Source organism: Acomys minous (assembly GCF_964271855.1).
Source record: "Acomys minous genome assembly, chromosome: 16".
NCBI classification, from domain to species: domain Eukaryota; kingdom Metazoa; phylum Chordata; class Mammalia; order Rodentia; family Muridae; genus Acomys; species Acomys minous.
The window spans coordinates 98,153,399-98,176,372 of NC_140498.1; the positions used below are offsets into that span (position 1 = coordinate 98,153,399).

Below are 22,974 nucleotides of genomic sequence, written 5' to 3' on the forward strand. Positions count from 1 at the left end.
CAGTAACACACACACACACAGGCTGGGAGCTGGCTCAGCGGTTTAGAGCATTTGTTGGGCTTGCAGGAGCCTGGGTTCAATTCTTAACATACATATGGCAGCTCACAACCATCTCTAACCACATTTCTGGGGCCCTTTTGTGGAGCCAGACATGCATATATATGTACATACCCACAGTCAAAACATCCATACCTATAAAATAAATTAACCTAAATTTAGAAAAAAAAAGAGAGAAAGATAAAATAGTAGTCAAAGACTGCTCACAGGCCCCTACAGTTTCAGTCACTAACTACATCTTAAAATATCCCCAAAAGCAGAGATGGTTGGAGTTGGGGCATAGAGTGCAGATGCATCCAAAGTCTCAGACTGATTTCTGAGGGGAGTAGGTTTTTGTTGTTGTTGTTGTTGTTTGTTTTTTAAAGATTTATTTATTATGTATACAGTGCACATTAGATCACATTATAGATGGTTGTGAGCTGCCATGTGGTTGCTGGGAATTGAACTCAGGACCTCTGGAAGAGCAGCCAGCGCTCTTACAGCTGAGCCATCTCTCCAGCCCAGGAGTAGGTCTTATTTTGATTTTTTTTTTCTTTTTAGTGTGTGTGTAAACCACAGTGCACATGTGGAAGACATGAGGCCAACACTATGTTGGTTCTTGTCTTGCCTCTTATTGAAACAAGGTCTCTTTGTTGCATTGTTGCTGCACATACCAAGGTAGCTGGCTTGTAAGCTTGGAGGAATTCTCCTGTCTCTGCCTCTGATAGAAACACTGGGGTTACATACACATTAGCTCTATGTGGGTTCTGGAGATTCAAAACCAGCCCATCCTCCCACCCCCCAAACAGGGTCTCTCTACATAGACCTGCTGGCTTCAGATTCAGAGATCTGTCTGCCTCTACCTCCTGAGTGCTGGTACTAGAGGCATGTGCTACTACACCTGGCTCTAAAATTGATCCTTTATCAAATGGTTGTGATCAGTGTTTCTGAAATCATGCAAACTTATTTACCTAAGACCTGTTTTGTTCTTGCTTTGCTTTCCTTTTATTAATGTGCCTAAACATTTAATAATAGCACTTGGTGTTCTGTACTTAAATTTCTCTATATACTCCTGATTCTCTGGAGAAGGCATCTTTAAGACAAAAGACTTGGCAACATTTATAGATTGTGTTAAGGTGGTGGAGGGCATTCTCTAAAATAGTCTCATTGTCAAAGTGACTCAATTTTAGAGGCACCAGCCTACCTATGTAAGAAGAGCTAAAGCACAAACCAGAATACAACCTTGGGAAGCCAGTCTCTATTTAACAGAAAGAATATATAAACTGTTTACACACAGCCAAACATTAGAGAATGTCCCTGACGAGCTCCTGCTGTCACCTGGAGAGCATTGCTGTGTACTCATCGCTGGCATGGTCCTGCTCACGGTTCTTCTTCACAGCAGGGGAGATCTCCTTCCTCACCTTGACAAGGTCCTCCACAGTGTGGAAGGACAGCTTGATATAGCTCCGCTTTAAGCCCACCAGGTGATTGGGCTATTAAGTGAAAGGATACACTGATGAGTTAGTGAGAACCAGGACAGTAAAGACTGTTAGGTGACACATTCAAGCCAAAGCCCCCAGCTCACCTTTGCATGTGGTAGCTGCAATACCACAAGGCTCCTTAAAGAAGCTTCTGGAGCAGTTATCATCGTTCTCCGGGAAATGACCCAACCTTCCCCGTTCCCGCACTGTCGCTGCTGACAGTGTGCGCCAGTCTCGCCTGGGGATACTTACCAAGTCCAGATCTTCTTTGGGAACATTCTCTAACTTTGCAATTTTGCCCTGAAACTTCTTGGATAGAAAAGATGAAACTTCTCGATCACAACCCTAAATCAGGATCAGAATTAATATATTTTCTATTAGTAAGGTCTGTCTTCTTATTTACCCATTTCAGTTCTGAAACTTCAGTTTAGAACAAGGAACAGGTCATCTGACCAGTTTCTACCAAGCACAGACGTACCTTTCTGGTTGCAATGTAGAAATATGGCTTATAGGGCAAGGCCACCTATAAATATCACCAAAAGGGTGTGACAACAAAGAAAAAAAGGGAGAGAAAGTGAAAAAAGGATTTCAGATTGTCAACCTATGAGCAACCTGGATACAAGGTATCTTGGACCTTGATGGCTTTTTTCTTTTAAGATTTATTTATTTTTATTTTATGTATATGGGTGTTTTGCATGTATGTATGTCTGTATACCAAGTACTGCCCGATGCCCACAGACAACCTAAGAAGGCATTGGATTTCCTGGAACTGAAGTTACAGACAACTTTCATACACAGCCTCGTAAGTGCTGGAAATCGAACCTGGACCCTCTGGAAGAGCAGCCAGTGCTCTTAAACACTGGGCCATCTCTCCAGTCCCTTCGACAGCTCTCTAAAGATACATGAGGCGGGTGGCGGAGGTGGAATACACATGCCTTTAATCCCAGAACTCTGGAGGCAGAGACAGGCAGATGGATCTCTATGGGTTGAGGCCAGCCTGCTCTACAGAATGAGTTCCAGGACAGTCAAGGCTACAGAGAAACCCTGCCCCCGCCCCCAGCCCAAGACACTGCATACGTGAAATTTGGAACTGCACATCTCTCAGGGGCAAGAACCCAAGAAACAACACCTTTGAACCTCCTGAGCTACCTTCCCTCAGGGTATCTTTTTTTTTTTTTTTTTTTTTTTTTGGTTTTTCGAGACAGGGTTTCTCTGTGTAGCCTTGACTGTCCTGGACTCACTTTGTAGACCAGGTTGGCCTCGAACTCACAGCAATCCGCCTGCCTCTGCCTCCCGAGTGCTGGGATTAAAGGCGTGCGCCACCACGCCCGGCCCCCCTCAGGGTATCTTAACTGTGGCTGATGAACTTCGCAAGCATGATCTTGATGAATTGCACCTACATGCTACAGCCCCTATGTCCTCCCTGACACAATGAATGAACACCCTCACTTAGACAACCTACTTGTCTGTCACAAATAGGTTTTAGCTTCTGTGTCGAGGGCTTACCTTAAATCTGCCTCCGTCATCTTGAATGAAGTAGTAATCCACTGCACTGACCAAGCGCTTGTCTTCGTCCAACACCTCCGTCTGTGGGAGCCATCAAACACGCGCATGTCATCCTCTACATGGCCCAAGAGCTCTTTCCAGGCTACTTTTTTAGAAATTGAACACTCAGCCAGGTGTGGTGGTGCACACCTGTGATCTCAGCACTCGGGAGGCAGGAGGATCACTTCGATTCCCTGGTCTACAAAGTGAGTCCAGGACAGCCAAGGCTACACAGAGAAACCCCGTCTCAGGGGAACCCCCCAAAAAAACCACCCCAACCCTGAATACTCTAAAGAGGAAATCCTTATACCTAGCCCTTTACTTTGCCCCTATATAAACACCACCGGCCTCCTTCATAAGAACTGCACTGTAATGGCTCCCCAGGGGGATTTCTGAATTTTCTTTCAGTGGCTCCCTTCTCCCCTATCGCCCATGCGCTAAACAAGGTTGATGTTTACAGGGACAGGTGCAGCCGTCCCTTAGAAGCAAAGGCTGAGCAGTGTTCAGGTACATACAGAGTGCATGTTGATAAGCCAGCCAGTCCTTTCTCCAGGCTCTTTCAGCCTCTCAAAACCAAACCGTAAGTCCATCTTATCTGTCCACTGGCTCCGCTCCAGACGCTTGAGTGCTGAGAGTGAGGAAGGGGGACCATCATCCCTGAGTGAAAAGGAGAACCATGCTTCACCATTCAGACCCTTAACTTTCATCTACGCGTTTTGTTGTTTTGTTTTGTTTTTGAGACAGGGTCTCACTATGTAGACCAGGCTGGCCTCCAACTCACAACAATCCATCTGCTTGTTTCCCAAGTACTGGGATTAAAGGTGTGAGCTACCACACTTGATGTCTATGTGTTCCTGATACGGCATGGCATATACATTCCTGAAAAAGCACCAAGGCTGGCAGAAAGCTCCATAGAAAAACAAACAACAAAAAGCCATTTCTAGGAGGCAACAGAGGCAATCCCAACCCCACCCTGCTGTTAAGGTAGAAGTCTTGCCTTGTCCCGACAGCCAGTCTGCGCTCAGCCTATCAAGAACAGACTCCCCTTTTCAGTGGGGGGCCTTACCCCACCTACTCTGGCAATTCCAGATTTTTATAAGAGGCATCACATAGTGCTAAAATAAAATACAGGCCTCACTTTTCCTGATTAGAAGTGCACGAAATTCCAAAGTACCCCACCCCATGCTGAGATGTTAGCCTCCCCACCCCCACCCCGAGAGGCTGGGAACCGGGCTTTGTGCCTAAAAGGCTCCAGCCCTGAGAGACTGGTGGGACCTCTGATCTCAAGGCCCACCCTTTCCCATGCAGAAGCAAGTAGTGGCTAGACCAACCTGCAGAGACCCTGTCCTGGGCCACAGGACAGGGAATAACCACACAACCTGTTGTCTTTATCACCTGAACAGTAGCAAACACCAGTTACACCAGGGTACTGCTGCTTCTTGGGATACTAAAAGGGCAAGAACAGCCGGGCGTGGTGGCACACGCCTTTAATCCCAGCACTCGGGAGGCAGAGGCAGGTAGATTGCTGTGAGTTCGAGGCCAGCCTGGTCTACAAAGCGAGTCTAGAACTGCTAAGGCTACACAGAGAAACCCTGTCTCAAAAAAAAAACAAAACAAACAAACAAACAAACAAAAAAACACCAAAAACAAAACAAAATAAATAAATAAATAAATAAAAGGGCAAGAAGCCCAAAAGTGCACTGCTGAGCTTTATGCCAGAGAAAAGAGAGCTCATTTCCCAGAGTGTGAACCACTCACTATACCCAGCTCTTCACTGCTCTTTGAGACAGTCTTAGGCTGGCCTTGAACTCACGATCTTCTTGCCCTTGCCTCCTACAGGTGTAGGCGTGCAGTACCACATGCTGCTTGGCTTAACCGCCCATTAAAAACACAAACTGTTTCTGACTTTGCTAGGGAAAAATAGCTTTAGTCTGCACACAGACCTTTTTCAAAAGGAGGCTGAAGAGCTACTTTTGAGGTATTCCTATTTTTGGAGCACAGACTCCCACCATTCTAGTGAGTGAGTTGGTAAAGACGACTAGAAAACCGTTCACTCAGACCCCATCTCCTCACATGGGACCCTCTAAGCTGTCTACCTTGCTTTTTATTCAGCCATAGTACAAAAATCTAAAAACAAAGGTGAAAGTAACAAAGAAAACTGTTTACATATTACCTCAGACAATGTCAAAAGCACTGAGCATGCTTCTCAGTTCATTTCTATGACAGCACCTGTGCAGAGGGCCACCTGCTTCCCCACTCAATGAAAATGGAGACAGTTTTATCTAAAGTTCACACACTTTACCACCACGACAGCCTCAAGGAGATGTGAGTACCTCACAGGACTGATGCACCGGTTAAGTGAACATACAGAACATATAGCATAAGCTAAGAGCTATTACTTATCCTCACATCTAGGTGTGCATAGGCAGCAGAGATTGCGTTATTTTAAAAAATGAGGTCTTCGCTGGGCGTGGTAGCGCACGCCTTTAATCCCAGCACTCGGGAGGCAGAGGCAGGCGGATCACTGTTTGAGGCCAGCCTGGTCTACAAAGTGAGTCTAGGACAGCCAAGGCTACACAGAGAAACCCTGTCTCAAAAAAACAAAAAACAAAAACAACAAAAAAGAGGTCTTCAAGTTGGAGTGGGATATAACTAGGAAGAATTAAGGAGAGGAACAGGGGGTGAATGTTACTAAAGTCTTAAAAATTAACAAAAAAGTTATTTATTTATTACAAGAACAGCTGCCCATCTGCTCTCCCTAGAGCATCATCAAGTACATGGCAAAGCTGAGTGATTAAAGGCACATCCTTGGTTGGTAGAGTATGTGCTTGTCATATGTGAGGGTCTGTGTTACACACACACACACACATCATCCCTAAATTGAAGTATAGCATGAATATAACAGTGTAAGAGTACTGACCACTTCATGTGCCTTTTCATGGCATTACGGACACGCAGAAGTCAGCACGGTAAATTATTACTGTTGAGAGTTACAATGAGGCTTTCCACGAGGCCCTAATGTATGGGAAAGGGATGGCTGCTTTTCTAAACCAGGAACGAGATTGACAGAACAAGTAATAGGCCTGCCCTGGGGGAGCTGTGGCTCCGGATCCTGAGAAATCAACTCTTTGCATTCTATGGCATAATGGTTACCAGAGCCAAGGCTGCTATGTGCTCTGTCTGTGACACTCTGTTCCATTCCCCTCCCTGCAAACCTCTATGTAAGCCGCTGTACTTCAGGGCTTGAAGAAATGGCTCAGTGCTTAAGACCATTGGCTGCTCTTGCAGTGAACCTAGGTGTGATCCCCAGCACTTACAAGTAGCTCACGATCATCTGCAATCAAAGGCCCAGGAGAGCTGATGCCCTTTCCTGGCATTCATGGCCTCTAGGCACACAGGTGGTACAGAGTCTTACAGACGAGCAAAGAGTTATGCACATAAAATAAAAAAATTTTTTAATGCTGTACTTCTTAATAAACCTGCGTGCATGAGCCAGCAGCTTGTGTGAGACTTCCTGATCTTGCACTTTCTTAATCTTATCCCCTGGTCACCACTCTCTCAGGAACCTGTCACTGCAGAACTACCTGCTGCCCCAGGTCAATTACCACAGCAGCTATGCAGGTGCTGTACAGCAAACCCTGGGCTTCACACGTGAAAGGAAAACACTGTCACTGCTCAGCTCTGAAAGGGGCTCTGCTCAGTTAGTGCCCACACTCTGATACCTCTGTCTTACAGCACATCCAACTGTGTCTGTCACTACGCAGCGTTATCCATTGCAATATATGATACACATATCAGTCTCCTTTGTCACTATAATCACTTGCTGATGCATGAGGGTTGGGGGCTTTTAGTGGGGCATTAAGTGACGCTCCTTTAATCCCAATAAATTGATTTACTTTGCCAAGTTGGACTAGACAGAATCTTTGTCTGGTTCGCCCGTTCCCTCCTTCTTTATTGAGAACAGACATTCTCCCCTGGTAAAGTCACACAACAACAGGCACAAATATGTCTAGAGACGCAGACTGGGCTACGGAGTGAGTTAGCGTCTCAATGCAAGTACAGAAACACACAAGGGGAAGACGGGAGCCCGCTCGCCATAGCCACCGCACCGCGCGCAGGGCCCGCCACGGCTCCCGCCCAAGCTTGTCCCGGCCAGCGCCTTCGCCGCAGGACACCATCTCTCACCGGCTGCCTTCGCCGTCCGCGCCCGGCTCGGCGTGTCTCCGGCCGCTGTTCCTGAGCACCATCGCGCCGGTCGCAAGTCTCCTCGGGCTCCGGGGAGAATTTGGCGCGCTCTCACCTACTCCCGCGAGACCTGAGCTCCAGCCAATGAGGAGGCGTGGCGTCCATGGCTGACGTAGGCAGGGCCCGCCCCCGCCGCTGTCCAATCCTCCGCAGAGCGCGGAGGGTGGGTCTCAGGGACCGAGGGGAAATAACGTGGCGGGCGGCCACGCGCACGGAGGGACGGCCCGGCGCGCTGAGGGGACTTGGCGGGGCAGGAAATGTCAGGCTGTCCCCGCCCTGGGCCCGGAGCCCTGGGCACGGTGCCCCACTGGCCAGCTGTTGGGTGGGCGCCCGGGGCGACTCAGAACCTGCACCGCGATGGCACCTGCCGCGTCAAGGCTGCGGGCGGAATCCGAGCTTGGGTCGCTTCCGAGGCGAGCGCTCGCCCAATACTTGCTGTTTCTAAAACTTTATCCGGTGCTCACCAAGGCAGTCAGCAGGTGGGCGCATACTGGGAAGAGGCGTGGAAATGAGGGGTGCTGACAGGGGACAGTAACGGGGGCGGGGGGGGCGCCGGCAAGACCACGCCGCACAGTCGCAGCCTTATGGAGCAGCGGCTCTTCAATCTGTGGGGGTCGAGAACACTTGGAGGGGCCGAACGACCGCTTCACAGGGGTCGCATATCAGATGTTCTGTATATCAGATATTTACGTTACAATTCATAACAGTAGCAAAATGACAGTTTAGAAGTAGCAATGAAAATAGTTTATGGTCACCATAAACACCAAATAGTGTAGTCACCACAGCATGAGAAACTATATTAAAGGATCGCAGCATTAAGAAGGTTATGAACCACTGTTGTGGAGGAATATGGGTACCAAAGACAGAGTCCTGCATTAAGGTGCGCCCAGTTCTGGTTAGCGGGTAAGTGCCGATTGTGTGTTGGGTCCCGAGCATTAGCCCTCGCAGTCTGAATGTTGTGAAGACCAGGGAGTCAGGGACACGTTCCAAACCAGAGTGGTTAACTCTATTGCTGGCGAGCTCTGCCCTTTGAGCTACATCGTTCGATTTCTTAATGAGGTAGTCTGTTTGTGTAATTATTACTTACTTATTTGGTTTTTCGAGATAGGGTTTCTCTGTGTACCCTTGGCTGTCCTGGACTCACTTTGTAGAACAGGCTGGCCTCGAACTCACAGCGGTCCACCTGTCTCTGCCTCTCAATGCTGGGATTACTGGAGTGCACTACTATGCCCAGCTTTGTTTCTGTAATTTTTTTTTAAGGTTTATTTATTATTATGTATGCAGTGCTCTGCCTGCGTGTACACCTGTACGCCAGAAGAGGGCATCAGATCACATTATAGAAGGCTGTGAGCCACCATGTGGTTGCTGGGAATTGAACTCAGGACCTCAGTCAGTCAGTCAGTCAGTCAGTCAGGAACTCAGTCTGTGCTCTTAACCTCTGAGCCATCTCTCTAGCCCATGTTTCTGTAATTTTTATTAGCAAATTTTATAGGTGTGTTCTCTATTAACTTAGCCTTTCATAAGTATATACAGAGTGCTTCCTCTGTGCTGGGCATACACTTGGGGACAAAATAGGTGCGCATGTCTTTTCATGGAGCAGAGAAGAACTGAACAAACAAAAAAGGCAGGTAAATATATAACCTAGAGCAGTCAGGGAAATTTCTCCTGTGTTGTTGACACTGATCAAAAACACAGAAGAGAAGCAATAGTTCACAGGGCACATTAAGTGCAGAAGTTCTGAGGGAGGAGTGCAGGGCGTGTGCAGGGGTGAGGAGGACTGGGTGGGGAAGATGGAGAGAGGGAGAGTAGATGTAACCAAGGGCCAGGCGAAGAGGGCCTTGTGATCCCTACTGAACAGTTTGGATTTTATAGCTTTTAGAAGATAGTTTTAAGCTGGGTGGTGGTGGCGCGCACTTTTAATCCCAGCACTCAGGAGGCAGAGGCTGGCGGGGATCTGTGAGTTCGAGGCCAGCCTGGTCTACAAAGCAAGTCCAGGACAGCCAAGGCTACACAGAGAAACTCTGTCTTGAAACCGCCCCTCCCCCCGAAAAAAAAGATAGTTTTTATACCTGTCATGGTTAAAGCTGATGGTCAGCTTGATGCAGTGTAGAAGCATGCCTGTAGGGCTTGTCTCGAGTACCGTAACTGAGCTGGGGAGACCTGCCCATAAAGGTCCTGGTTGGGATCCTTGACTGTAATGGAGAAAGAGAGCTAGCCCAGCAGGATACATTTTTTCTGTTTCTTGACTGTGGCTGTGCTGTGACCAGATGCTTCAACCTCCTGTTGCCCTGACTTCCCAGCGTGGTGGACTGTCCCTTCACCTGTGAGCTGAACCAAACAAACCATTGCTGTCATCAGTTCCTTTGTTAGGTGAGAAACAGTAGCAGAAGAGGAGACTGAGGCAAGACCTGCTCTTCCTAAGAAGCAACGGGCCCTGTCTTCTCACTGGGAATTTTACTCCAGGAGTGTAAATTCACACACAAATACTATAGAAGTGTGTTACAGCTCTTTTACAATCTGTCTAGCATGCTTTCTGACTCCTTCTTAAACATCCCTCTCCTCCTAGCCCCCCCCCAAAAAAGAAAGGAAAATCCCTGCTGACTTCTGCCCCATTTCATTTTTTTCTTTTTCTTATTTATTTATTTATTTATTTTGAGACAGGGTTTCTCTGTGTAGCCCTGGCTGTCCTGGACTTGCATTGTGGTCCAGGCTGGCCTCAAACTCACAGTGATCTACCTGCCTCTGCCTCCCGAGTGCTGGCATTAAAGGCGTGCGCCACCATGCCCAGCTCAAATTTTTTTTTTTAAACCCCAGTGTAATATCACATATGGGTATCAGCTTGAATGCAGCCCACAGTCCACTACAGAGTGTCCTCATGAGTGTCCCTCCTGTTGCTTTCTGTACTCCTGCCTTCAGGGGAGCAGCCAGCAGGTGAGACGCACTGTGCTCACGGTGGGTCTGCCTTAATGAGGACTCCTCCCCCCACAGTCCACACAGCAGCCCCGCTGTTGCCACGCAGGAGAGGCACTCCTTTGTGTCTGTGCTCATGTTCTAATTGCCTTTTCCTCCACAGTGGCATTTTGTCAGCCGTTGGGAACCTTCTGGCCCAGGTGATTGAGAAGAAGCGGAAAAAAGATTCTCAAAGCCTGGATGTCAGTGGGCTTCTCAGATACTTAGTCTATGGGTAAGTGCCACAGAGAACTGCCCCACCTCCGCAGACTGACCACAGCAGAGCTGGCAGCCAGCACAAAGGCTTTGGAATACTTTGATTTGAAAACCTAATTCTGAGGCTGGAGAGATGGCTGGCTCAGCTGTTAAGACCGCTGACTGTTCTTATAGAGGACCCAGGTTTCATTCCCAGCTCCCCCATAGCAGCTCACAATCGTCAGGAACTCCAGTTACAGGAGATCTGATAAAATCTTCTGATCTCATAAAGCACTAGATACATACGTGGTGTACAAACATACCTGAAAGCAAAACATCCATGCACCAAAAATAGAAAATAAAAAATAAGATTAAACAAAAGAAAAACTAATTCTTTTTTTTTTTTTAACAGAGTTAATTAATTCACTTTATTCTTTTTGTATAAAAACCCCTATGTGGTAGCCACAGCTGGAGCCTGGGTCCTCTGAACAGAGACTCTGGTGTGGGTTTTCACAAGATGATCAGTAAATTCCTGGTAAGGAGACTTTGTGAACACAGGAAAAACTAATTCTTTAAGAAGCATCAGAGAGCCTGGTGTAGTGGTGCTTGTCTTTAATCCCAGCACTTGGGAGGCGGAGGCAGAGGCAGATGGATCTCTCTGAGTTTGAGGCTAGCCTGGTCTACATAGTGAGTTCTAGGACAGCCAGAGCCACATAGTGAGACCCTGTCTCAAACAAAACAAAGCAAAGCAAAACAAAACAAAACAACAAAGAAGGATCAGAGGCTGGATATAATGACACAGACTTGTAGTTTAGTTTAGCCCTTTGGAGGCAGAGGCAGTAGGATTGCCATAGGTTCCAGGCCTATGCTAGCTATATATGGAGATCTGCCTTTAAAAGAAAATCTGGACTGGGGGCTGGAGAGATGGCTCAATGGTTAAAGAGCACTGACTGTTTTTCCAGAGGACCCAGGTTCAACCAGCACCCACATGGCAGCTCACAATTCTCTGTAACTCCAGGATCCAACGCCATCACTTGGACATAATGCAAGCAAAAAACACCAATGCACACACACACACACACACACACACACACACACACACAAATCCCAAAACAAAACACTGATGAGATGGCTACATGATTTGGAAGTCTTTCCAATTGGAGTGATTTAAAAAAGAAAGGAAGGAAGCTGGGTGGTAATAGTGCTCACCTTTAATCCCAGCGCTTGGGAGACGAAGCAGATGAGTCTCTGAGTTTGAGGACAGCCTGAGCTACAGATCCTAGGACAGCCAGAGAAACAAACAAACGCACTTTGTGTGGGTGTGTGGCATTAGGAAGACATCCATGGCTTCATGTATGTTGCTGCTGATCTCACTCATCTTCATCATTTAGTTAATCCCAGTATTTGGGAGCCAACCTGGTCTACATAGTGAATTGAGTTTCAGGTCAGCCAGAACTACATAGTGAAGCCCTGTCTCGAGCCAAAATATAAATAAAAGTAAATAATACTATTCCTGTGTGAGTGTGTGTGTGTGTGTGTGTGTGTGTGTGTGTGTGTGTGTAAATGAAAGAGAGAAACTGAGGCTGTTTCATACATCCTTTGAACTCTGATCCACTTGCTCTGCCTCCTGAGAGCTGGGATTATAGGTGTGTACCACCACATCTGTTTTTTGTATGATTTTTGCAATGCTAGGAAGCAAACCCATTTTGTTGTTGGTTTTTTAAATTTTGTTTAGTATTTATTTTGTTTTACATGCTTGGAAAGTATTCTACCAACTGAAATTCAATCCTAACTTCACAAAAAACTTCCAAGAATAATAATTTGGGTCAAGGGGCTGTGTGTGGTGGCGCACACCTTTAATCCCAGCACTCAGGAGGCAGAGGCAGGTAGATTGCTCTTCGAGGCCAGCCTGGTCTACAAAGTGAGTCTAGGACAGCCAAGGCTACACAGAGAAACCCTCTCTTGAAAAACCAAAACCAACCAACCAAACAAGTAATTTGGATCATTTAATACAATGTTTATAAAGCCATATCCTCCATACTTTGGCAGGTAACAAGATCAGCTTAGTTACCTTAACCCCTCTCACATAGGCTTTGCCTCCCAAAGACTTCAATTGTTTGCCCTGATATAGCCTACAGCAGTGCAGGGAAGTCCAATTGAAAACCTTGTTAACAGACTTTGGTTGTTGGAATTGAAAGACCCTGGTTCTTGCTCCTTCCTGTATTAATGTGCTTTGTGAAACTCAGTCCTGCTGGTCTTGGCTCACTTCGGAGTGAGCCAGATCTGGACTAGAGATCAGCAGTTTAGAGACGTCAGAGGATAATACCAGGTTTTCTTTTGCCTGTTTCTCCCAAGAGCTTAATAAAAATCTCTAGGAGGTGAGGTCTGTCTTTCTGTTTCTCAGAGCCTGGGAAACATGAGGGCACAGATGTAGCCAGACAGCGTAATGGCCTGGAACAGAGGGGTCAGGTAGGCGTGCGCCTTAGCCAGGGCCATCATTGTGACTCCCCCAGTGACCACGGAGGAGAAGAACTGCCACAAGTAACTTCAGTCTTTTCAGGCAAAAAGACTGCCTGAAACTGACTGAAAGAAAATTGTTTTATAGACAATCTATACAAATTTATGTGGTAAGCCAGGCAGTGGTGGCACACACCTTTAATCCCAGCACTTGGGAGGCAGAGGCAGGCAGATCTTGAGTCTGAGGCAAGCATGGTCTACAAAGTGAGCCCAGGACAGCCAGAGCTCCATAGAGAAACCCTGTCTCAAAAAACAAAAACAAAAACAAAACAAAACTCCCAGTCCTAGCACTTGGGAGGCAGAGGAAGGCAATCTCTGTGGGTCTGAGGCCAGCCCGGTCTATTGAGCAAGTTCCAAGATGGCCAAGGCTACACAGAGAAACCCTGTCTCCAAATATAAAACAAAACAAAACAAAACAAAGACAAATTTGTGTGGTCAGTCACTACTTTGGGGAGAGAACAGAGGGCTTAGGCCTGGGGTGGATCCTGGTGTGAGGCAGGCCCAGAGACAGCACTGCAGCGAGAACTTCTCACAGCCCTGTGGCACTCTAGGTTCTTTGTCACAGGACCACTGAGTCACTACCTCTACATCTTCATGGAGTACTGGGTCCCTCCTGAGGTTCCCTGGGCCAGTGTCAAGAGGCTCCTGCTGGACCGCCTGCTCTTTGCTCCAGCCTTTCTGCTGCTGTTCTTCTTCATCATGAACCTGCTGGAGGTGGGTGTTCGTCCTGGCGCTTGCTGTGTGTCCAGTGAAGGCAGATTAGTAGCCTGGCTTCCTAGAGTGGGCGTCAGGTCTGAACTTCTACTACTCTCAACTTCCATCCCCCCAGCCCCCGCTCCCTCCTTTGTCTTTCTTTTTCTAAACTATTTGAGAATCTCATACGTGCATCTGATCTGTCCACTCCTATCCTCACACTTTTCTTTCCCAGCGTCATGTTCTTCTTTTAAACCTACTGAGGTCACTTAGTGCTGCCTGTGTGTGCATGGGGGTAAGCCTCTCAGGGGCTGCATCCCGGGAAATCACTGACTTTCCTTCCCAGAAGCCATTAGTGTCCAGTAGCTCCTCAGCTATGCATACTGGTTTGATTTAGTTTGGGTCTTAGGCATATAGTCAAAGCTGTGTAGAGATCAGAGGGCAACCTGTAGGACTTGGTTCTTTCCTTCCACTGTGTGGGTCTTGGGGATTGAACCCAGGTCATCAGGTTTAACAGCAAGTACCATTACCTGCTGAGCCATCTTTTTTTTTTTTTTGGTTTTTGGTTTTTGGTTTTTGGAGACAGGGTTCTCTGTGTAGCCTTGGCTGTCCTGGACTCGCTTTGTAGACCAGGCTGTCCTCGAACTCACAGCAATCCACCTGCCTCTGCCTCCCGAGTGCTGGGATTAAAGGGGTGCGCCACCACGCCCGGCTCCTGCTGAGCCATCTTGCTAGCCCTCACCTGTCCATCACCTACTGAGCCACCTTGCTAGCTCTCAACTGTCCATTTTCATGTTTTCCATTTTTCCTTAAGAAAGTAGGAAACAGACCACAGGCCTACTAGAGGCCGTAAGCCTCACAACCCACCCGTGTGGCAGTTGTCACATGTGTGTGGGCTGCCCTTCAGTCCTGTCACCACCTCTGTTGTCAAAGAGGCATGTGTACTACTCTGTTACAGAACTGGTTTCCAAATATCTTGATAACTTTTAGTATAGTTTTTTTTTACTTGTATGTTTTATATACTAATACGATTCTAAGCCAAGCTTGGTAGCTCATGCCTGTAATTGCCATACTCCGGAGGCTGAGAAAGGAAGATTGCCACAAGTTCAAGGTCATCTTAGACTGCAAGGCGAGATTCTGTCTCCAAAATCTAAAAAATAAAAGTAAAAGCCATAAACTAACAGGTGATTCTGAGAAGGGATGCATAGAGACTTTACTAAGGAGATCTGTGCTACAAAAATCTTAAGGTTGCTTGATGTTGGAAAACCCTTTACAAAAAGTTTGTAACTACCAAGTGAAAAGCTTTTAATTCCTATGCCTTCACAAGGTCAGATACTTTATATGCCAATACTGTATATCCCATGAACTTTGCTGCTTTTTTAAAAAATGTTTTTCTTCCTTTTTTTTTTCTTTTTGTGGAAGGATATGTTTTGAGACAGGGTTTCATGTAGCCCAGACTGGCCTTGAACTTTGTATGCAGCCAAGGATGACCTTAAACTCCCAATCATCCTGTCTCTACCTCCCAAGTACTGAGATTACAGATGTGTACCATTGTGCTATTTTTTTCTTATACTGACTTGTATATTTTGATATATTAAAAATAATAGTTCTTTTTCACAAATATAAATAGCAAATAATTTTACCATTTTTAGGCATTTCAAACTTTCACATAAGTTAAATGTCTATATAAAAGTAACATGTAAACTTGTATAAATAAAGCTTGTATGTGTATATATATATATGTGTGTGTATGTGTTTCCACACAGAAGTTTTAAAACTTCATATTCAACTCTGGTACTCTTTTCCCTTTGGATTTTTGGATAGAAAGACAATATAAATATTCCTAATGCTTTCTAGTGATTGTGTGGTACATCTTATTTTTTTCAGTCTTTAAGTTTTTATTTGTATTTTATGTGTATTGGTGTTTTGCCTCCATGTATGTCTGTGCAGCATGTGCTTGCTTGGTGCCCATAAAAGCCAGAAAAGGGCATTGGATCATTTGGAACTGAGTTATAGAGAGGTGTGAGCCTCCATATGGGTGCTGGGAATCAAAATGCGGTTCTGTGCGAGAGAACTCGTGCTCTTAACCACTGGGGCACCTCGTCAGTGACCTGGACCAGCAGGTTGTTCTTCAGAAACAGGGTCCTAAGGGGAGAAATGGGGGTGCGAAATAAAGAAGATAGGAAAACTGAGACCCAGAGGTCCTTCACAAACTGATGGCTCATGCAGGTAAGCTTATTAAGAAGTACAGCATTGGGCTGGAGAGATGGCTCAGAGGTTAAGAGCATTGTCTGCTCTTCCAAAGGTCCTGAGTTCAATTCCCAACAACTACATGGTGGCTCACAACCATCTATAATGTGATCTAGTGCCCTCTTCTGGTGTGCAGGTGTACATGCGGGCAGAGCACTGTATACATAATAAATAAATCTTGAAGAAGGAGAAGAAGAAGAAGAAGAAGAAGAAGAAGAAGAAGAAGAAGAAGAAGAAGTAGTAGTAGTAGTAGTAGTAGTAGTAGTAGTAGTAGTAGTAGTAGTAGTAGTAGTAGTAGTAGTAGTACAAGTACAGCAATGCCGGGCGTGGTGGCGCACGCCTTTAATCCCAGCACTTGGGAGGCAGAGGCAGAAGGATCCCTGTGAGTTTGAGACCAGCCTGGTCTACAAAGCAAGTTCAGGACAGCCGAGGCTACACAGAGAAACCCTGTCTTGAAAAACCAAAAAGAAGTACAGCATCTTATATACAGGTTTTGAGGGGTGGGATGGGACAGAGTGTCACAAACAAAGCTCACGGCAGCTCTGGTACTGATAACCATAGCCCCTGTAGGTGGAAAGAGTTGGCTTCTCGGGATCTAGAGCCACAGCTCCCCCAAGGCCCTGGCCATTACTGGTTCTGTTGAGCTTATTCCTGACTTTAGAGAAGGAGCTGTGTCCCTTCTCCGTACTTGAGGGCCTCAGGGAAAGCCAGTTGTTCTGGGTCTCAGCACTCCAGCTCCTGTTTGATTCATCTTGATAAGACTCCAAGAAAACAATTTATGCTTTTCTCTTCTGTCTTCTGAGTTTTATTTTTGTTTACATGGGAAGGTAGACTTATTTCCGTATTCCCATTAATTTCATATATTGTCTCCTACTGACTGAAATCCTCTGTTTCAAAATAACTGTCATGTTTTTATTTCCATACATACAGGCCATTATTTAGACTCAGTTCTTTTTTTGGATTTTCACTTTCATTGCATGTTGTTTTACTTTTTGTATTACTCTCCTTTTGTTTTGTTTTTGACTATTGCTTATAGATTATCTTACTTACCATAATTTTACAGTATTTTAAAAAATAACTGTGGCAAGGCAGGTGCTTCTATTGTCTTTTAGTGTGCTCTCTCTTAGAAATGTATTTTTCCAGATAATATTTATTGGGCTTGTCCCTTAAAAGTTGATAAGTTTTGACTGGAAAGTAATCGTCTTCCACACTTAATGTGGGAAGCATTGATAACCAAGCCCTCAGTCTGGCCACAGCACAAGTCATCATCAAATTGCTGCAAGGAGCTGATGGAGACAGACACCACCCAGTGTGAGAGGCAACGTGCCACTGAAGTGTTGCCACTGATGTGCTGCCACTGATGTGCTGCCACTGAAGTGTTGCCACTGAAGTGTTGTAACTGAAGATTTTTCATGGGTAGTTGGCTCATTTAGCTGCAGGGTAGTAAGTGCAGGTGTGTTTTAAAATATAATACAAGTTTTACAATCCATTGTCAAGATCAAGGTACCACATTACAAGTTGCTATGGATGGAGGGACTGCTCACAGCTTCCCTTCCCTTCCCTGCAGGGGAAAGATGTCAGTGCCTTTGTTGCCAAGATGAGGAGTGGCTTCTGGCCTGCACTGCAAATGAACTGGAGGATGTGGACGCCCTTGCAGTTCATTAACATCAACTATGTGCCCCTGCAGGTGAGGCTGGCCTTGTCTCCACTGAAGGTCTTTGTCACTTTTCCTAGCAAATGGTCGTACTCTAGGTCTTCACCTGTCCTTAGAGGTCTGGTCCATCCATCCCTGGTCATTGTGAGCTCTGGATTCATAGCTGCAAAGCTGCCCAGCGACTCCCAAGCAGCTGCTCAGCCTAGTGTTGTCTAGGAACTGGAACAGTCTGGGTTGCTGGGGCTCAGGAGCTGCAGCTGAGCAGGCAGATGCAGGGCAACAGGCAAGTGCAGTGGATCAGGGAAGTAGGGAAGACCCTGGCCTGGAACACGGTCTTCAAGGGGCTGGCTGGTCAAAGAGAAAGCTGCTAGTAGGCACAAAGGCCTGCTGATGGATGAGTGACCCTGTTGGCTTTGAGCAGTGGAGAGCACAGGAGGGTGGTCAGTATCCGTTGGTTCAGTGTTTGGAGATGTTATCACGTGTGTACTGCTTCCGGCTGCTCTGTACCACTGTCCTTGTGCCAGGCCCATCCCCCATGCTTCCCTCAGAGCCCCCTGCACCTGGAAGGGCTCACAGGTCCAGTACTTCTACATAGTGGGTGGCAGAATCCTGCTGAACCTTCAGGGGGAAGGGCCTTTAGAGATGCAGATTTTTCCTTCTCCAAGATCTTCCTCTGGTTCTAGGTCTGGTTCTGCCCAGGGAACCAGCAGGGTTTTTCCAAGAACTGGTACTAGGTAACTCTGCCAAGTTCCAAACCCAGGAGCTAAGTCTGTACACACCGAAGAAGGAAAAGGTGAGAGCCTTGACACACAAGTTGCCAACCTGGGCCATTCTTCCAAACAGGCCTTGCTTGGGCAGCAACCTTAGTCTGTACCAGGAACTCAGCCCTCTTCTGTGCTCTGTTAAAAACATCTCTGCAGCCGGGCGTGGTGGCACACGCCTTTAATCCCAGCACTCGGGAGGCAGAGGCAGGCGGATCGATGTGAGTTCAAGGCCAGCCTGGTCTACAAAGTGAGTCCAGGACAGTCAAGGCTATACAGAGAAACCCTGTCTCGAAAAACCAAAAAATAAAAAATAAAAGAGCATCTTTGCTATAGGGAGCTCACAGAGTAGGGTCAGCATAGGACTCCCATTGGGTAGATGAGAGAGCTTGCCCAGTGTGCACACACATACAGCATATGTACTATAAACATACATACCGTGTAGACTACGCTTTGCACACAGACACACGCGGACACACAGACACACACACGCGCACATGCACACACAGGGAGAGAGGGAGTGAATGAGAGCACGCTGTACACACGAACAAGTTCATGCCATTCCATACACAGGCCTCACTTACACCACACATACAAGTGTAGGACCTACCCATGCCTCATTTCATAAGTGTTTGTTTATATCTGTATTATTTAACATGAACGCACAGAGACCACACACATTCATATATGTATACATACATCATATAGACCACAAAGTAGGAGAAAACCAACAAACATTTACGATATAACAAAGGACTGATCAACCACAGCAGAAACAGTAGGAAATTAAAGCCCCACCCTGCCCCCCAAAACCCCAACAGGTGAAATAACCTTACCAGGGACTTTCCTAAGAGCTATATTGGGAGCATTAGGAGCTAAAACCAGATTGCTTTGACTTGAAGAGTGAATAGGAAGCAGACAAGTCGCACTCAAGCCAGGCTGCCAGCGCCTTTAACCCATCACTCTGGAGGCAGAAGTAGGAGGACCAGGAATTCCAGGCCAGCCTGGGAAAGGAGACGGGACAAATCACAAGTTAGAAAATGTTCCTGAGAAGTTAGAACATGGGAAGAAAGCCGGGCATTGTGAAGGATCGCTGTGAATTCCAGGCCAACCTGGTCTACAAGGCGAGTCTAGGCTACAAGGCTACACAGAGAGAAACCCTGTCTCAAAAGACCAAAAGAGGAGGAGGAAGAAGAAGAGGAGGAGGAGGAGGAGGAAGAGAAGTAGTAGCAGTAGAAGGGAAGAAGTGGTCAGAAAGTTAGGATGGTAGAGAGGTCTTGAGGTCAGAGAAATAACATCACATTTACAAAACTCTATTATGAATCTGGGTGTGATGGCACACTCTTTAATCCCAGCATTTGGGAGGCAGAAGCAGATGGATCTCTGTGAGTTCAAAGCTAGCCTGGTGAACAGGGAAAGTTCTAAGACAGCCAAAGCTACACAGAGAAACTGTCTCAAAAAAAAAAAAAAACCCAAAAACCAAAGCTGTTATGTACAGATATAGCTGCCTCTGGGATTGATGGACATTCAAGTCCAAAAAGAGGGTCCCCTAGAGCCATCTTAGGAGGGGAAGAGAGTGGGGTTCCATGGATGAGTGCAGAGAGCTATCATGAATGGTCAAGACCCCTTGGCTTCTCCCCATTGAGTCTGAGCAGAAAAAGGGGGGTTAGATATTTGGAAAAAAAAAAAGTCAAGAAAGCTTCTGAGTAGAAACCAAACCCTCTTAGTTATGGTCCTGGGATAGTTTGCTCACAGCAGTGGAACCTACACTCAGAGTCCCAAGGAGACAGGGGTGACAGACTTTGGACCCTAAGGCACCCTGGAAGATATAGAGGGATTGGTGGGTTGAGAAATGAAAAGGCCAGAAACTGCTTCCAAGCAGGGATGTGAGGTAAGGGTTAGGGCTTTAATTTTAGATGGTTGCAAAGGGGATGCTCGAGGGACAAGGAAGTTAGGCAACAAGTGTTGTTCAACACTCCTTCGTGCTCCAGTGCCAAAGACTGAATTAGCAAGGCCGGGGCAGATTGTTACTGTCACAGAGTTGTCTGCTTGGAAGACACAGCAACTGACTGAAGGTGCTTTCAGGCGGGCACATCCAGGTGATTAGATCAGGAATGGGCCTGTGGTGGGCTGGGCAGAGGCCGAGAGACAGAAGAACATGGTTGGGAGAGGATGGTTTGTACTCCTACCTCTGCTGGGCCCTAGCTGACCTTGTTACACACCAAAGGCTCCAGGCGTTCGATAGTGGGAAGGTAAGATAGATCGTACAGCTGGAGGGATGAGTTCCATCTTGGGTGACTGACGTGTGAGGGGTGCGGTCAGGGCCCCCACTCACCATGGCCTGATGGTTGTTCTTTTGGCAGTTCCGGGTGCTCTTTGCCAACATGGCAGCTCTGTTCTGGTATGCCTACCTGGCCTCTCTGAGGAAGTGATGTCAGAGACACCGTGGATGAGGTCTGGGGGAATCCACCCACCAGCAGGAGACAGAGAATTCATCCTTCAGGACATCTTATGTGATTCAAAATGCCTTAACATTTCAGAGGGAGGAAATGGTTAGCGTCAGAATCTTGTGCTTCAGAGGGACAGCCTCAGACTCAGTGAAGATCACCTTAGTTGTTACTGTAAACCAGGCGGAGGCCAATAAACGGTGGTGCAGCTGTTTCTGTGATCGTTGTGATTTCCCAGTCGTGATTTCTCAAAGCAGTTACTGTTGCTTGGAAAGAAATCTGGCATAGGTAGTCAGATCTCTTTAAATTCTTTTATGTTGTGCCAAAGTTTGTACAACACTTACCATTTAAGCGTACAGCTCTGACGCATTAAGTATAATCACGGCGCTATGCAAACTTTACCAGCATCCGTTTCTAGGTGTTTTTCATTTTAAAGTAGAAGTGTTCCTATTAAACACCAGCTCCCCGTTCTTCTCATTCTTTCCAGCCCAATGACCACCATCTGCATAATGTCCTGAGTGTGAGCCTACATAGCGCATGGGTTTTGTTGATGCTGTCCTTTTAGGACTGAGTTAGTCACCCAGCACAACAGCCGCATTTGGTTAATCTTGATCACCAGCTGGATGGGATGTAGAGTCTCCATGGAAACACACCCCTGGGTGTGTCTATGAGTATGCTTCCAAAAGGTTTACCTGGGGCTAGAGAGCCGGTGGTGGAGAGCCCTGGCTGCTCCTGCAGAGGACCCAGGTTTGAGTCTCAGCACCCACATGGCAGCTCACAACCAGGGATCTGGTGCCTTCCTATGGCCTCTGCAGGCACCAGGCACTCATGTGGTGCACAGATATCCATAGAGGCAAACACTCCTTCATATAAAAGCAAGTTAAGAAAAAAGAAGTTTAACCAAGGAGGGGCATTCTCTTCCATGTGAACAGTACCATGCCATGGACTGGGGAACCAGGCTGAATGAAAAGGGGGAACTTGTGACTCCCCTACTTCCATGTCTCAAGTGTTGGGATTACAAGTGTACCCCACTCTACCTGATTTATACACTTCTGAGGATGGAGTCCAGGGCTTTGCCTAAGCTAAACAAGCGTCTACCAACTGAGCTGTGTACCCAATCCATCAATATTTATTTTAATTCTAATTTTTTGTTTTGTTTTTCTGTGTAGCCTTGGCTGTCCTGGACTCTCTCTGTAGACCAGGCTGGCCTTGAACTCACAGTGATCCGCCTGCCTCCGCCTCCCCAGTGCCAGGATTACAGGTGTGCACCACGGAGGCCAGCTTCTACCAATATTTACATATAAATATGTAAGATGGCCTTTAAAACTGCACTGTCAGGCTGGAGAGATGGTTCAGCAGTTAAGGGCACTGACTACTCTTCCAGAGGTCCTGAGTTCAATTCCCAGCAACCACATGGTAGCTCACAACCATCTATACTATGATCTGATGCATACTCTTTACATAATAAATAAATCTTTTTTTAAAAACCTGCACTGTCCCATGGTCTTACAATTCACCATGCCCCTCTCTGCTTACTCTGTCCAGTATGCCATTGCCCCCACTCTGCAGTGACATGTAAATTGAAGGACAATGACAAAACAGAAGCAGTTTCTTGAGATGAAGAAACATATTTATTTCTTTAAAAATTTAATGCTCAGAACAGTCACATAATCCAGGCTTGTTGGCATGAGTCTTTATTCCCATCACTCAGGAGGCAGAGGCAAGTATGTAATTCTCTGAGCTTGAGGCCAGCCTGGGGTATATAGCATGCTCCAAGCCAGCCAAGGCTACATAGTATGATGGGACCCGATCTCAGAAGGGAAAGAAAGAAAGCAAGGGACACCGAGTCACAAAATGACAGATTGTTAGAGTTCGAATAATTGGAGGGACCCAGAACAGATCAGAGGGACCTACCTCCCCATGGGGCAAATGAGGCAGTAAGTAAGCACTGTTAAATATGAACTGTACTGTAAATGCTAGTACATTCAATTTTGAGATTTTGTTAGGCTTATACTGTTCACACCCTATTGATACTTCTGTGAAAGATTAAAGCATTTTACCAGTCCTGCATCCTGCTCTGGTGCCTTGCTGAGATCCTGTTAGGAAATCAGCCTCTTATGGGTAACTAGCCACACGGCCCTCCTGGCTAGCTAGCTGTTTAGATGCCGTGGACCACCACAACCTCAGCTGAAGACTTGCTT

At 46.6% G+C, this 22,974-nt stretch overlaps 2 protein-coding genes across 4 annotated transcripts in view; one reads left to right on the forward strand and one right to left on the reverse strand.

The window, feature by feature from the left end:
• The window catches only part of POLE (DNA polymerase epsilon, catalytic subunit), a 48,007-nt gene extending 40,617 nt beyond the window's left edge, over nt 1–7,390 (reverse strand). For both annotated transcript variants that reach the window (XM_084761461.1, XM_084761460.1), the window contains exons 1-6: nt 7,248–7,390; nt 3,578–3,719; nt 3,024–3,104; nt 1,996–2,040; nt 1,770–1,862; nt 1,375–1,529 (exon numbers count right to left, since the gene is read on the reverse strand). In XM_084761461.1, the coding sequence (XP_084617587.1) occupies nt 1,375–1,529; nt 1,770–1,862; nt 1,996–2,040; nt 3,024–3,104; nt 3,578–3,719; nt 7,248–7,309 (578 nt within the window). In that variant the 5' untranslated portion in view covers nt 7,310–7,390. The remainder of the gene's footprint in view (nt 1–1,374; nt 1,530–1,769; nt 1,863–1,995; nt 2,041–3,023; nt 3,105–3,577; nt 3,720–7,247) is intronic.
• Nucleotides 7,391–7,501: 111 nt separating this feature from the next.
• PXMP2 (peroxisomal membrane protein 2) lies at nt 7,502–20,987 on the forward strand. 2 transcript variants are annotated; one of them, XM_084761459.1, is made up of 5 exons: nt 7,502–7,786; nt 10,381–10,491; nt 13,520–13,682; nt 17,479–17,598; nt 20,690–20,987. In XM_084761459.1, exons 1-5 carry the CDS (start codon nt 7,665–7,667, stop codon nt 20,756–20,758), a joined length of 585 nt encoding a protein of 194 aa, XP_084617585.1. In that variant the 5' UTR covers nt 7,502–7,664; the 3' UTR covers nt 20,759–20,987. The 2 variants fall into 2 exon arrangements, with proteins under 2 accessions (XP_084617585.1, XP_084617584.1); XM_084761458.1 differs by lacking the exon at nt 7,502–7,786 and having other exon boundaries at nt 13,504–13,682.
• Nucleotides 20,988–22,974: the final 1,987 nt, after the last annotated feature.